The following is a 15,481-nucleotide window of genomic DNA, read 5'->3' as shown; positions in this document are numbered from 1 at the left end:
GAAACAAATGGCATAGAAATTTAAGTAACAAGTCAAACAAATAACACTTTAAGTATACTTCTCTTTGCTGAACATTAGAAATTGTCAGTTTCATCCTGTTCAGTTAGAACATTTGGTTTACTAATAAAATGGCAATTATTGCATACTCTGAGTATCTAAGAGGTACTTAATACTCTACAGTGGTACGTAGTTATGTCTGCCACCTCTACATCCCTAACATTTACTTCCTATACGTATCTTTCGTTTTTGCTTGTCATTCATACCATGAACATCACTCTGTACCCTGCAGGATCAGGTGGCCTTTTGAAATGATGTGGGAGACAGCTGGTGGTCAGCAAAAGTCCCCCTAAAGATACTTTGCGGTGACAACTTTTAGGAGGTAGTTTGATGCACTGAATAGTAGAAATTGTGAATGGGAGCCTTCCACACAAGGTCTTGTTTCAGCATTTTGAAGCATTAGTTTCATTATTAGCTCTTCTCCTAAGCATACTGGTATTATTTCAATTCATACCAAATTATTTATTGAATTGTTTGCTGTTCTTGGGGTTCAGGTATCTTCAGCAATTTCCCCAGGACAATGGCCCAGATTTTTTTATTCAGCTTTTTGGATGATCAAGTTTCCATAGGCATCATATGGCTTGGAAAAAACTGTAGCCTTGATCTTATGTATCTTTGTTGTTAGTGTGGTGTTTCTGTACTTTAATACTTTGTAAAGACCATAATTTTCTTTCTCTCAAATAGCAGATGTCTGTATTACATGGTTACACATACCACATCTATGGATTTTTGAACTTGGGAAAATGAGTCTTTTACTACTTGAACATCTAAAACTTGCATTGGGTTGGCATTTTGCCATAATTTTATCAGCTTTTTTTTTAAAAAAAGTTTTTGCCTACAACAAAAACTTTCTTATGTTTAGTTGCTTTGCAGATTTTAATTCCAATATCCATCCCTTCCATTATCCACCTCATCCAATCCAACATTTCTCACTATCATAAAAACTCACAACTGGCTCTTAGCTGGTTAATTTTGAGAGCTATCTGACTTGTTAAAATTTACTTATTTTGATTATAAATACTTACATCATTTATTTCCTAAGAGCCAATAAATCATCTTGGAAAATGTGATTATATATTTTCAATTATACAACAAGCAGAAGACTTCAAAGTGCATTTCTTTTCAAAGAGTATTTAGAAAATAATAACCATATTTGTTAATGCAGAAATTATGAAACAGTAATCAACAAAGTGTAAATAATTTTATTTTGGAAAACACTTTCTGAGATAGAAAAGGAAACAAGCACAACCACACAGAGGAGGAAAAAATGGACAATTTTCATTTGTCAGATATACTTGCTTATTCAAATTAAACTTTAATACTTTTTATACCTACTGTTCTCAACCAGAGGACACAATACTTTTATTTTTAAAAAATACCTAAAGCTTTCTATGACTGCGGTGATCTGCAAGCCGTAGATTTGTGATGGCAATATAGTAACTTTATTCAACACTGATAAATTTGTACTGACAGAAGTATTAACAGAATTATTTTCATATCCTCAACTAATGATATGAATAAATATTACTCAATAGGTTGACAGAAATTTTATTAAGTCATAAGTAACTTCCCAAGAATGTATTACAATGAGTAATTATATTAAAGATGGTTTAAATAAATGAAAAATAGATAAATTTGCATTAACTTTAAAATAAGATAGAGGGAGTATTTATATTTCAAGTTCTGATCTGCTGCATGAGTATACGAACAAGTTTGCAAGTTTTTATCTGATTCAAATCTAATTTTACCACTAATTAGGCATGCATACTTCTTAAATCATCTCAGATTTTTTATAGAATTCTTAAAAAGTCTCAGTTTTTTTTCCTTTCTAGGTTCCTTCCTTCTAGAAAGAAAGAAGAACTATGGAGGCCTATAGTGGAATAGATTGTTTTGTGCATATTCTACTATATGATTTTATTATTTCGTGGTTTCTCAAAAGAACTAATGGCCAAATGTAACCAGTAGATAATTTCAGTTTCGACAATGAGATATTTTTAGACACTGCAGATTCTTTTTACAACATAGAACAAGCATAAAATCCAATATCAGTGAAGATGGCTAGGGGAGTTTGCATATTTTTGTCTTCAGCAAAAATGCTGATCAATTTATATAGCACATCTGTTTCTGGGGGGTGGGGGTGGGTGGGAAATCCCGTTGTCTTAGGATAATCTTGGACCAGCCTTGTTAGAAATGTTATTTTCCAAGGCACTTCCGCGGTCTTTGACATTGATTGTTGTCTTTAGTAATCAACTGCAATTGAACAATTATGATTTATATCAGAGGTCTTCACACTTGACAGCTTTAAGACTTGTGGACGTCAACTCCCAGAATTCCTACTCGTCATGTTAGCTCAGCAACTCTGAGAGTTGAAGACTTCAGCTTGCTAAGTTTGAAGACCCTTGATTTATATCTACAGTTCTGCTATACAGTTGCTTCTCACAAGTTGAGCAGCACCAGGGAGGAAAACTGCTGCAACCAATGAGGAAGAAGGTATGCAACAGGGTGTTAGAACAAAGGAGTGCTCTTTTCCAGCTTTAATCTGGAGTTTTCAGATCCAGCACAAAAGACAGATACTTGATTAGCTATTGAACTAATCGTCTTAATAGGGAAAACTTAACATATACAAATAACTTTTCTATCTGTTTTATGAAAAAGAGAAGAAGCAAATAGCATGCAACAGACAGAGGGGTCTAGAAAACAGCACTATAGAAGAGAGATGGATGCTACATCCAAGACTTAACCGGAATGCTTATTTGGGATTATTATTTCTCCCTGAGAAGATGCAGCCTCCAGCCTTCTCTGTGAATTGATATGCATCGAGTTTAATTCGTCAATATTTTTCAGCATAAGAAGAGAGAGAGCCACTGAACTTCAACACCTGGACTTTTTTTCTTTAAAATAACGCACTGTAACTTTTATTACCTTTTTCCATCCCAAAGCTCCAAGATTTCCACTTCTGGTGTACCAAACAAAAAACAAAAAAAAAACAAATCTATGTTGATTTCTGAAAAAGATGAAATTTACTTCTAAATACTTTAAAAATAAGCAATGCCAACTTATTCCTGAAAGTAAGCTTTTAATTATATGGAATAAATTTTTTCTACTCACTTTTTAGTGAAGCAACAAAATTGCCTTTGGGCAAAAGAAAAGCTAAGAAATGAAAAATAAAATGTAGGCTACGAATATATAAAAATCTTCAACTCTGATGCTGCCGCTGGTACTTATTTTAATACTTTATACTTCATTATATTACTCTACAAACCCAGCGTTGTCATATTTAATATTGCTTTAAATAGTTTTCAAGACTTACTATGCTACAAAACATATTGCTCGCAACTGAAGCAGGATTCCCTATAATAAATTTATTTTCACTGTGAAACGAGGCTACTGTTAAGTATGAAATGGCATGGGGTCCTAGCACACGACTACGCTACTATTTCACTACCATTAACAATGAGCAGAACCATGTTGTAATGCTTTTGGTGAATTATACCAACCAGTAACTTTAGAATTCCACAGAGATATGATACTCTGACCAAATACTATTCAAAATATAATTTTAAAAAACGCCTCTTTCCCTGCCAAAAGTACATTTACCACCTATATCCTAAAATTATACAATTGGGGTCAAGATTGTGCTCTGCTGATTTTATACACTGGCTCTAATAATTCCCAGTTATGTAAAAACAAAATGCCCATCTCATATTTTACTACAGAAAAGTGAAGCTTAGTACCATCCCTGTGGCTATTCAGTTATGGAGTTAGAAAAGAATGTAGCTACCCAGTGGGTTATTTGCCCAGCATACCATATTCAGAAACTTAACTTATAGAATATTTGGTAAATGTCACGACAGTATGCACCATATCTTAATTATATTAAATACTGCCTTATTGCTACATTTATTCTTTTATATAAAATGTGGTCAAAAAAGAAAAGAAAAAAATACTTTTCTTTCTAATAATTTGAATTTCAAAAGTTATTATTTAAAAAAGCCCCCAGAACAAAAAAAAAAATTTTTTTTTCCCCACAATTCTATGCTGATATACAAATGTGCATTGGTCCTGTGAAAATAAATGCCTCAATCATAAAATAAGAACAATACAAAAGTTACACAACTTTGCATTCAAATACATACAACTAAAAAGTAAACTCTCTTAAAAGGTCCTGAAATGTCTCGGTCGTAGAAAATATGGAGAAGAGAAATATTACAGGAGAACGGACGTTTAGCCAGTGTCATGGAATGCATGCTCCAATCCCGTAATTCAGCGGTGAGCAGCATATTTTGAAGACCAGTCAATCCTTCCATGGACTGGTTGAACAGGAGGTGGGGCCGGCAGGAACCCTGGTGTGCTTTTCATAGACATGTTAAATGATGGCCTCACAATATGAGGTCTGACAGTCTTCAAGGAGCTGTACTCTACAAATGAAGAACAACATGAAAAAGAGAGCAAATCAAGGTGACAATCAGATGTGTAACTCAAAGCATCCTATTTGAAATTAAAGCACTAGATTCAGAATTCTATGAATGGAAGAAGACACGGTTGGGTCTTGGTTCATCCAAAATCTACTCGGATTTTGACACTGTCCTTCCCAAATAAAATATAATTGGGAGGGGTGATTTTCCATATCAGAAGAGGAAACGGTAGGAAAGAGCTCTTCTCCTAAGAACAATTTAATCAAAAAGGAAGCAAAATGCTGGGTGCCTTTTTAATTATTAAAATCGACAAGAATTTGGTAGTGGTTCTATCTTATCTGCACGTATGTTGCATCTTGTGTGATTGGTGGTGTTGATAGCCCTGTAGGCATCCCATCACACAGGTGCTGGTCACAGAGGTGTTAGCCCTGTGAGGTAGTCCAGACAAGAGGCACAAGCAGTAGTCTCAGCACTATCTTTATTGCAATGTTACATTAAACAGAACCTTGCAATCTCCTCTCGTTTTAGTCTCTGGAAAGGGTCCCTTCTGAAATGCTTCCCATGTTTTTTTACCACCCCACCTGCAGACTGAGATGCCGGTTATCAGATTGAACTGTGGGTCTTCCTCCTGCCGCCTAAAGTCATTCCCACCTACCATCACAACAGGGCGGGAACCAACATATCCGTAAGAGATAGACTCTTCTCAGCTCAATAAATAATCACTGTCAATCACTTCCAAAATAAAATCTGCCATCCATCCCAGGACCAGAGCAGGCATAACCCTCCCAATGAATGACCTTCGCTTCCCTAAAAGGCAGCAGTTGGGCAATGAAACATCTACCACCCAAAAGCCAAGCGCAGAGAAACTCAACAGTGCAATAGCTGTGTTAAGTTTCCACATAGCTTAATCCATATATTTTTCTTCAAACTAAACTAAAATCTTTCCACTGAGTTTTTTGACTTATTCTGTGCAGCTCTTAGAGGTGAGTTTTAAAAGAACAAAACACATTCCCTATACCTCTGCTTCAACAACACCCTGCCACACCATCAAAATGACAATCTCTGGTTTACCTACAATAACTTATCAATAAAGGAGAGGTCTTTACTGCTCTCTGAGCTTGGTTGATTCCTGCAGATATTTCATTATCCGAATTAGGTAACTTCATCAGTGCTAGGATCATCAGCTAGCACTGATGAGGTTATCTAGTCATTACCTAGTCATGAAATGTCTGCCAATAAACAACCAAGCTCAGAGAATGCCAATAACTTGTTCTATTACTGGCATTCATAGTAATAAGGAGAGCTATAAAGCTATAGCTTTGTTAGCTTCTGAAGAGTTATCTGGGCATTGCCTAAGCAGTCTTCGCTACTATAAGAACTAGAAATGTTCTAAAAAGGAGGAAGAAAAACCAAGATGAATTCCCAAGTTCCAATTATAGAAAAAGCATTGGTCATACTCAAGAGCACAGTTCTCTACTGAAGAAGAGAACATTTTCTGATTAGGGCAATGTTTTCTTGATTCTTGGTTTTCTTGTTTTGCTGCTTGCTTGTTTGTTGGGTATTAATCTCAGCTTATCTAAGTTTTAGTACAAAACATTCCAAAGAGACACTAAGAAGGAGAAAACCAAGCCCCACCAAACATTGACAGGGCAAGCTCCATACTCATTAGCGCTGGTGATGTTATCTAGTTGGGTAATGAAAAACCTGCAGGCAAACAACCAAGCTCAGAGACCTCTTTGGACTCCAGCATTCAACCCCATGAACTGCAGATACCCTCTTCTATTGAAAGAGAACATTATCATGTACATTAGTGCAAGGCATAATAGAGTATACAATATAAGTATCTACCCTGTTTCTCATAAAACAAGGCCGGGTCTTATATTTTTTTGAGCCCCCCAAAAACGGCTAGGCCATCTTTTTGGGGGTGACTTAATTCCCCCCCTTACATCCTCATCTAGAGCACCCTGCGGGCAGCCTCGCCACCAGCCGCTCCTAACCGGTGATCATGGCGAAGCGCAGAGAGCTCCCTACTCCCACCAAACACCTTTCCTGCAGACCCAAGACCTTTGGCACCCGCTGCTGTTGCTTTCCCTTCTGCCCATTCCACCGCCACGTTTGGAGCTGCCGCTTCCATGTTTGGAGTGCTGCTGCTATTTGGAGTGCCGCCACCATTTGGAGCATCACCATCATGTTAGAAGCTGCCACTTCCACGTTTGGAGCTGCTACCATGTTTGGAGTGGCGGTGGCGCTCCAAATGGCGGTGGCGCTCCAAACAGCGGCAGTGCTCCAAACGCGGAAGTGGCAACTCCAAACAGCGGCAGTGCTCCAAACAGCAGTGGGGTTCCAAACACGGAAGCGGCAGCTCCAAACGCAGCAGCAGCTCCAAATGCGGAAGTGGCAGTTTCAAACAGCAGCAGTGCTCCAAACAGCGGCAGCACTCCCAACGTGGAAGCAGCAGCTCCAAATGCAGAAGCGGCAGCTCCAAACAGCAGTGGTGATCCAAACGTGGAAGTGGCAGCTCCAAACGCGGCATGGGTAGAAGGGATATCAACAGCAGCGGGCACTGAAGGTCTTGGGTCTGCCGCAAAGGTGCTTGGCAGGAGTAGGGAGCTCTCAGCACTCTGCCATGATCACCCATTAGGAGCAGCTGGTGGCAAGGAATTGCTGCCCACGGGGCGCTCCTAACGGCAAGTCCCCCCGCCCTCCCCCCCATTTTGCATGTTTTAAAATAGGCCTAAATTTGGGGGGAGGGGCTTAATTTCATTTTATGCCTAGAAAACATGCTGGGTCTTCCTATTGGGGGAGGTCGTATGGTTGGAGAAACATGGTATATTTCTCGTTGGTTTTGACTGTCTTAACACAGAAAGTCAAAAGTTTCCAAAAGAAAAGATCCTTTCAAAGCAGTTACTTATTAACATGAGGTTTGCCTGGCTGGTTTCCCCATTAACACTGAGTTGAAGCCCAAGAAACTGTGAACTGTGAAGACTTCCCAAATGAAAAGCCAAGCACTTTCTAGAGCTGTGGCCTTTCTGTCATAGTGCATAACATCATTTCCAGAGGGAGACAGATCTTACGAGAAGTTGAATCTGCAGGAGACGGATCAAGAATTGGTGCCAACTGCACTCTCTGGCCAGCAGAGCCAACTTCTTTTTTCAGAAAGGAAGGAACATAAGCACCCAGTAGGCCACTTGATCCTGTGCCATCTAAAATAAATTAAAACAAAGGGGGATGCATCAAGGCAGAAGGTCAAGATAAACATTCCTTAGTCACCATACACCACTTGCAATTGTCTCTTTAAAAGGAACATCAGTTAATGCCTAATCAAAATATGTTAGACACTGACATTTAATTAACATAACATCAAATGCAAACATTATTTCAATCAGCATAATAAGGCCTAATTTTATATATATTTTGAGCTTATGTTAAGGGTCTTGTCTTAATACCTTATGGGGGAAAAACCATGCCATCAATCTCTAAAGGGACACTATCCCCACTACCGTCATTAAAAAGGATGCTTATTGGAAGCCATTCTCCTTGTAATAAACCCCAGCCCATATGAAAAAATGCCATAGAGGTAACTTCATTTCTCTAACAAGGTCACATAAAGCAGCAACCTGCATGAAATATAATACATTAACAATGGGCCAAGATTGTACTATAGCCAGCAAACTTTCTGCACTGATAATGAAAGGCATACTCTTAATTTAAAAAAGGAGTGGTTTTTGTCATCATAACCTTAAAAGCCCAATTCATCAGAAATCGAAGACTGCAATTCTATCCAGAATTATTAGGATAAAAGTACCCACTGAACTCAGTCAAACTTCGAATGCTTTTAAGATCTTGGTTCAGGGATCTTTTAGAAGTATCCCATTCAGAAAACTGGTGATGGTGGGGATCAGAATCACTTCAGTAAATCTTTCAGAAGGTTTCAGTAACGCTTCTTACTGGTATTCATCCTGGTGATCCCGCCTGATGTTGCTGACGTCTTTCTAGGCAAACTAGAACTTGGCCATGGATTTGGTAGGGCAGAATCTTTGCTTGAGCTCGATACCAAATTATTTCTTGGGCTTATTCCTAAGGTTAAAACGAGACAGCTGTTAAAATGCCGCAATATATGACGATATATATTGATGTATCTTTTTCTCTTCTATTTCTGTGCTGTTCTAATTTCCAACTAACTTATTTGCAAATGTTACTGCTGATTGGCACCAATTATTCTTTTTAGAGTAAGAATATTTTTAGAAGATTCTTTCTTCTTAGAAGGAATCCAGACCTTTGGACAGTTAATCAGTATTTGCCTTTAGCAAAAAGAAACAAGAGGTGATGGAATAATGAAGAAATGGCAAAGTGATCTGCTCAGAGACAACGTTGTGTCACTTTACCTAGTTAATTTACACAGCTGGAAGGTGCAAATATATTGTGAAAGCTGACTACCAATTAGTATCAAAAATCTTTCTGTTGCCATTCTTAGTTTTCAACCAGGTGATGACTTCCCAAATGTCCTCCTGAGCTTCAACACAAAACCACAAGATTGCATTCTGTCTAGTTCTGGATAGATACACCATTTAGCTAGGATATTGCTTTGACTAAAAAGCCGTCTGATTGCAGTTGCTGACCCTATAGAGCAGGGTGAGCAACCTTCCACCAGATAATTACTACAGCCTTTATTTATTTTATTTTATATTTTTGAAGGAGGCAGTTAAGAGCCACAATGGAGGTAAAGTTCATTGTTTGATTAGAGGGGGAAATTCTTTTGCTTGGTTTTGGGTGTGTTTAAGGCAACAAAAGTTGACATCCCTTTAAAATGCTTTTTACCAAAAACTGATGGGAAATTCAGTTTCTGTTTGCTATTTGCCAGCAAAATTTGGTGGTATATTTTCTGGGAATGACAGAAAGGCTGCCTGCCTCTTTTGCATGCTGTATTTGGACAATTTACAAAGGGGGAAAATAATTTGTGATGTACAGTATTTTAAGTTTTAGACAAGACCAATTTATGTTGACACTCAACATACAGTTTGAGCAACTTGCTCCTTTGAAATCTGGCATAATTCACAGGATTTCTGTGAAAGTAAACCAGCTACTATCAAAAAATAGACTGAGCTCTTTGGGAGAAGGATGGCATAAGGCATAAGCAATTATATGGATCATAAACTGAATATAATTTAATCTGTGAAAAAATTTTCTGCAAAGCGCACAGTAAAGATAATGTTTGCGCATGGAAGAGAAAGTTTATAACCTTTTGAAAATTATAGAATATCTGCTGCTATTTGGACACACGAGTAAAGGAAACAAAAGTATACAACAAGCAGTTTGAGGCTGTGAATTCATATGGTACTCCTCCCCTTCCTAATCTAAATGCCATTTCCTATGAAATATTACAGTAAAGATTATGGTTTGGGTTTGTTTGTTTTACTAACCAGGTAAATACCTAGAATGTTTCAAGTAATGTTGTTTGGCTGCAGAAACTTGGCATGTTGGCATGTCCTGTTGAAGATAGGAAGGTGCGCTGTTTCCCGTCCCTATGCAGGCTGAAGGTTTCAGATCCAAAATGCTTTCAAATCTGTAACCCAAAACAAATAACCCACTTCAGACTCTCACAATACACCCCTCTATATCAATTCACATGGTTTTTTTTTCCTGACCAAAAGAAGCTGCAATTGAATCCTTCCAGGGCTGCTGATGTGGGGAAAACAGAAGAAGGAAGGAGTACTGATATGTTTGCCACCTTGAGTTGCATATAAAATAAAAAGTGGGATAAAAATCTGAAACAAAATTATAAAGTTTCAGTGCAAATTCCAACACACATTTTTCTGATGCTCAAATACCAAAAGTAACAACATACTAAAATGATTAATTCAGGTCACATAGAAAAAGATACATAATATTCATTTGCCCTGCTCCACCATATACTTGTTATGCAAGGTTACTTAAACAGGAGTCTCCAGTGAAGTAAATAATAGTCTTTAATAAATATACATGTAAACTAAGTTGTCTTTCTCTAAGAGTAAGCGCCATTAAACTAATTTGGATACATTTCTAAATAAATACATGACTGAATAGCTAGATAGTTATTGAACAGGCAGGTTTACCTTAATATCAAGAGATCTTTGCATGTTAACTGAGCAAAATCACAGGATACACAAATGCATATTTACACAGAATACTGAAAATGTGATTTTGTTCCACTCATCGCTCTGTTGGAGTAAAAACTAGCTGCACAAATGGTGCCAATACAATTTGTGCATTCATATTTCCTCAGAAAAAGGCATTACTAAGTTCAACTTTAATTGATCTTAAGTTAAGCAGAAATGGAATATAGCCTATCAACCAGAGAGGAGCTATACACAGCCTTCCAAGGATGACTGAACTTCCTATCAACTCTAGCCAACATGGCTAATAGTCCTCCATTATCGGAAAAGCCATATTTTGCCCATCCTTGTTTTTAAAATATCTCATTAGGATAGGAATGGCTGGCTGGGGAATTCTGGGAGTTGAAGTCCAAACATCTTAACATTAAACATTATGATATATATATGGGAAATCAAAAGCTTGCCTACAAAGATATAAATGGGAAATCAAAAGCTTACCTACAAAGAGCATCATCACTCTGCCCTTTGTTTTTAAAATCAGTTCTGCTGAGGGAAGACTTCCTATCACTCTCTTCCAAAGTATCCCACTCCACAGAACTTTTTAGTGTTCCAATAATGTGGCCCCATTTATGTTGGTTCTTTGGTTTGAGATCACAGTTGGCTTCTTCTGTGGCAATGGAGGTTCTCTATCAAAATAAAAATATACCAGAGTTTAAACTGCTTTGTAAATGAAAGGAGGTTGGGACTCACTCTCTGTGAGCATGTGATCGACTTCCAGGTGTGATTTCCTAATCTCCTATAGCTGCTGGAATCTAATGCCATGGTCATTTCCCTCTCCTGGTCTACTACCTTCTCAAAAATGAAGGTACTGCAATTATTGGAAAGCAATGATTCAGTCAAAATGCAATGTGCACACAGAACAAATGTGCATAATTGATTCCAATCACAGAAAGCTTCTCCAACAGAAAAAAAAGCTTAGCTAGATAGACCTATTACAAAATAAAAGTATCCCACGGATGTGAATTGCAAAGAATAGAACATCATTTGAAATGGCAACAATTGTTAATATTGGAGCAGATATGAAGCAGCATGAAAACAAAACTTATAAAAGAAGGTTAACCAATAAAGTTGGGTACAAAAGCAACCACCACGAAAACTAAATAAAATTATCTCACAGATCCTTTTATATTTCTCTTTTGAATGTTCTTATTTCTAGTGATATCTTTGTAGCGGTTTTGCAGATAAAGATGAAAAAGCCATGTCTATAGAAAAATCCTACTGGAAATAAAAAGGAAGACACAAAAGATAAACACAAAAATAGGTTTGTGATGTAGAAAATAAAGTGGGAAAGGAGGATGAGATGTAAGTCACAAAGATTCTGATTTGGTTTGAGGAGGCAAAGTACAATCTTGTCAGTGTTTCTAATATATTAATAGTTCTCTAGCTCCTGTGTGATGGAGAAGTAGAATTGTATTCAATCCTTCCTGGTTAGCATATATAAATAACAAGTGTATGAATATAAAATGAATGCTATGAATAGTGCAATCTGTACCACAGATAAAATCTTGGGAAGGGATCATAAAGTTTGGACATGCTCACAGTAAACCTGGATGCAGGGATGTTTTTTTAAATGTTTCCCCCATGTACTGGTACTAAGTAATTCTGAAAGGTTCAAAGAATGTGAGCTGAGAAGGGAAATACGGGTAGTCCTCGACTTACAACTGTAATTGAACACCCCAAATTTGGGTAGTTAACTTGTGATGGTTGTAAAGCGAATCACCACATAGCCAGGCCCAATTTTATGACTTTCATTGCAGTGGTCATTAAGCAAACCTATCGTTCACTACGAGGCAGTTTTTGATATAAACTGAGGTAAATGCTGGTTTCCAGAAAAAAAAAACCCATCGTAAACATGGTCATCTGACTGTGGGGTGCTGCAAACAGCTATGAATGGGGTCACTTGACCAGCGGGATGGGGGCGCAGATATCAGAACTTTAAATCCAGGTCGTTGGTCTGTTTTGGGGGGAGGGGGGGGTTCTGTTGTAACTTTGAACAGTTTCTAATCTATACATTCTTGGTGATTTACAGATCAGAAAGCAAACCAAGGCAATATAGTTTTAATTGTTGGAACATAGCCTCAAATACAGGTAGTCCTCAATTTACAACAGTTCACTTAGTTGTTACGTTTGAAATTACAATGGCACCGGAAAAACCTATGGCCCTTTTTCCCACTTATGACCATTGCAGCATCCCCATGGTCATGTGATTTACATTCAGATGCTTGACAACTGACTCACATTTATGATGGTTGCAGTGTCCCGGGGTTACGTGATTGGTTACCTTTTGCAGCCTTCTGACAAGCAAAGGCAATGGGGAAACCAGCTTCATTTAACAACCGTGTTACTAATTGTACAACGGCAGGGATTCACTTATCAAATGTGGCAAGAAAAGTCGTAAAATGGGGCAAAACTCACTTAACAAATTGCTCACTTAGCAACATAATTTTAGGGCTCAATTGTGGTCCTAAGTTAAGGGCTACATTTAGCTGCTTCACAGTTGTTTTCATCAAAATTAAGCATTCCCTGCTCATTTAAGGATTACACACATTATCTGACCAACTGAACTAAGCAGAAACTTGACTGTTTGTAGTTGGTGTAGCTCGGTAATCAATACCCATCAACATAGCAAAGTTCACTCCGCTTGATTTATAGTAATTCAACTCTAATGCGCTACAGCTCATCTTCTGGTGGTACCCAAGACTGCTCTAGAATAGCTTCTGAGCGACTGCATACTGCCTGGTGATGGAGTGCTAAGTGTGGAAACAGCATGTCCCCCAAGGACAAAGGCAAACTCTTGGTGTGAAAGGAAATCTCCAAGTAAGCTCTTCTTTTGCCTCTACTTCCACAAAGCAACCTGATGAGGGGAGCTAGTCTGAGGGAAAGTAACAGAGTGAGAGAACAATTGCACCTGTTTTTAACAATGCAAAGCGTTCAAAGCTTCTTACCTGTAGAGAAAGCTTGCTGTGAATTTCTGGGAAGACCACCTGGCTTGGCTTGGCTTCCTTTAAGTGGTCCCTCGCTGAGGAGTCTGCTTTGTGCGGGTAGGTCAGGGATTGGGAGGAATGGCTCTGCGGACATGGTCTCAGTGAGAGGCCACTTTGTGCTTTAGGTGGGGGTGCTGGTGGTGGAACGGGCTTAAGGTGGCTTTGGCCTTTGTCAGGAAGGTCTTGCTGTTGCTTTCCCAGCTCCCGAATATACTGAGAAGGGCCCAGGGCTTGGCCAACTTGGAAGTAAGGATATCGAAGTGCCTAAAATCCAAGGGAAAAATTCATTATTTAGCGAAGAAGGCCAAGCAATCAAACAAAGGTAGGAATATGGGCATATTGTCAATAGCCAGAGCTGCATTTCCTGTCATTCTGAACATGGGAAGGAAAAGCTCAGGATATCCTAATACATGCAGGATTCAATTTCCAGAAGCTTTTCATTTTTACGTGATTTTTTTTAAAAAAACACTTTAAGTTTCTTTTGAATTTTTGACACACTTTTGAACCGAGTTGACCAAAGAGTGTGATGCTCAGGAATAGGCACGAGTGAACTGTGGGACCTGCTTTCACTCAAATGGACATTTTCCTGTGATCCTGCAACCGCTTTGAAAGCCTAGGGAAAGGCCCATTTCAAACAGATACCATTTGCACAATTATTCTGAAAAGAAAAGGAAAGAAACCTTCCAGTTTCAGATCTAAAGGGCAACACATCTTTCAAGAATGCCAATTGCTGAGGGTGCTCTTCATGTCCTGTCCTGCCTGTGGGCAGATGGCTAGCCTCTGTAGCAGAGGTGGTATTCAGCAGGTTCTGACCAGTTCTGGAGAACCAGTAGCAGAAATTTTGAGTAGTTCGGAGAACCGGCAAATTCCACCTCTGACTGCAGATTCTACAGTATCCTTCCCCTGCCATGCCCACCAAGCCACACCCACAGAACTGGTAGTAAAAAAAAATTGAATCCCACCACTGATCTGTAAGGAACTGAGTGCTCAGCCAGGGAGCAAACCTCATCATATGTTTTTACGAAATGAGATCCTGTGTTAATGTAACAACTGCATGAAGACCTGAAGAATATGTTGTAGCAGTAGCAGCAAGAGCACATATATTACAGAGCAGAGTTCTCCAACGTGTCCGACTTTGCGGACCGGCAAAGGGGGAGAAGGGATGGTTCCACACGAGCGGTCAGCAAGTATGCACATGTGCAGCTCCATTTGCACAAGCGGTGTCCACACACCACTCACTTAAATGGGGTGCGCATGTACTTGCCCGCTGCCCAGCCATTTCCCAGGGTCCGGCTGCAAATCCCTCACATCCCCACAGGTTGGGGAGCCCTGCGATATAGATTTGCGCCCACCCTGCATAATAAGGACACTGATTTGGGGCTTGTAGCAAAAGGAACTCAACAATGGTTAGAAGCAGTAACAGGCAAAACGGTTCTGCATATTCTCCTCTTTGATGGCTCCTTCAGTTTTGAGGGAGAGAATGTGTTATGCTATCAACAAATATTGTCTATAAAGAGCTGTTAATAAAAGAATATCAAACCTGACTGGCAGTTGGCCGCTTTTTGGGGTCCCATTGCAGCATGTCTCTCATGAGCTGGATGGCCTCACTGCTGGCATTAGGGATGAGGGTCTTTAGGTTATTTGGTACACACTGGGGCCACCGGAAATGCATGGTGCCTGCAAGCTGGTAGCCTTCAGGCCAATCGTTCTGAAAAGGATTAAAGAGGACTGATATTAAAGAAACTTTTGTAATATTATTTGCAGCCTTACATGCTTATTACCGTTAATCCTCAATATACGATGGCTGGACTTATTGGGACTGGAATTTTCATTGCTAAGTGATGTAGTTGTAAAAGAAGACTGCATCGCTTTA

General features: G+C 38.9%; 1 protein-coding gene across 1 annotated transcript in view; it reads right to left on the bottom strand.

Moving 5' to 3' along the window:
- Nucleotides 1-1,239: 1,239 nt before the first annotated feature.
- CILK1 (ciliogenesis associated kinase 1) overlaps nucleotides 1,240-15,481 on the bottom strand; it is a 30,663-nt gene continuing 16,421 nt past the window's right edge. The window contains exons 8-14 of the mRNA XM_026695199.2: nucleotides 15,149-15,316; nucleotides 13,570-13,872; nucleotides 11,063-11,250; nucleotides 9,893-10,035; nucleotides 8,421-8,549; nucleotides 7,547-7,675; nucleotides 1,240-4,475 (exon numbers count right to left, since the gene is read on the bottom strand). Coding sequence (XP_026550984.2) covers nucleotides 4,321-4,475; nucleotides 7,547-7,675; nucleotides 8,421-8,549; nucleotides 9,893-10,035; nucleotides 11,063-11,250; nucleotides 13,570-13,872; nucleotides 15,149-15,316 — 1,215 coding nt within the window. The 3' untranslated portion in view covers nucleotides 1,240-4,320. The remainder of the gene's footprint in view (nucleotides 4,476-7,546; nucleotides 7,676-8,420; nucleotides 8,550-9,892; nucleotides 10,036-11,062; nucleotides 11,251-13,569; nucleotides 13,873-15,148; nucleotides 15,317-15,481) is intronic.

The sequence above is a fragment of the Pseudonaja textilis genome, chromosome 1 (assembly GCF_049901715.1).
Source record: "Pseudonaja textilis isolate UNSWEBS1 chromosome 1, rPseTex1.2, whole genome shotgun sequence".
Taxonomy (NCBI): domain Eukaryota; kingdom Metazoa; phylum Chordata; class Lepidosauria; order Squamata; family Elapidae; genus Pseudonaja; species Pseudonaja textilis.
This window is presented reverse-complemented; position numbering and strand designations above follow the sequence as displayed.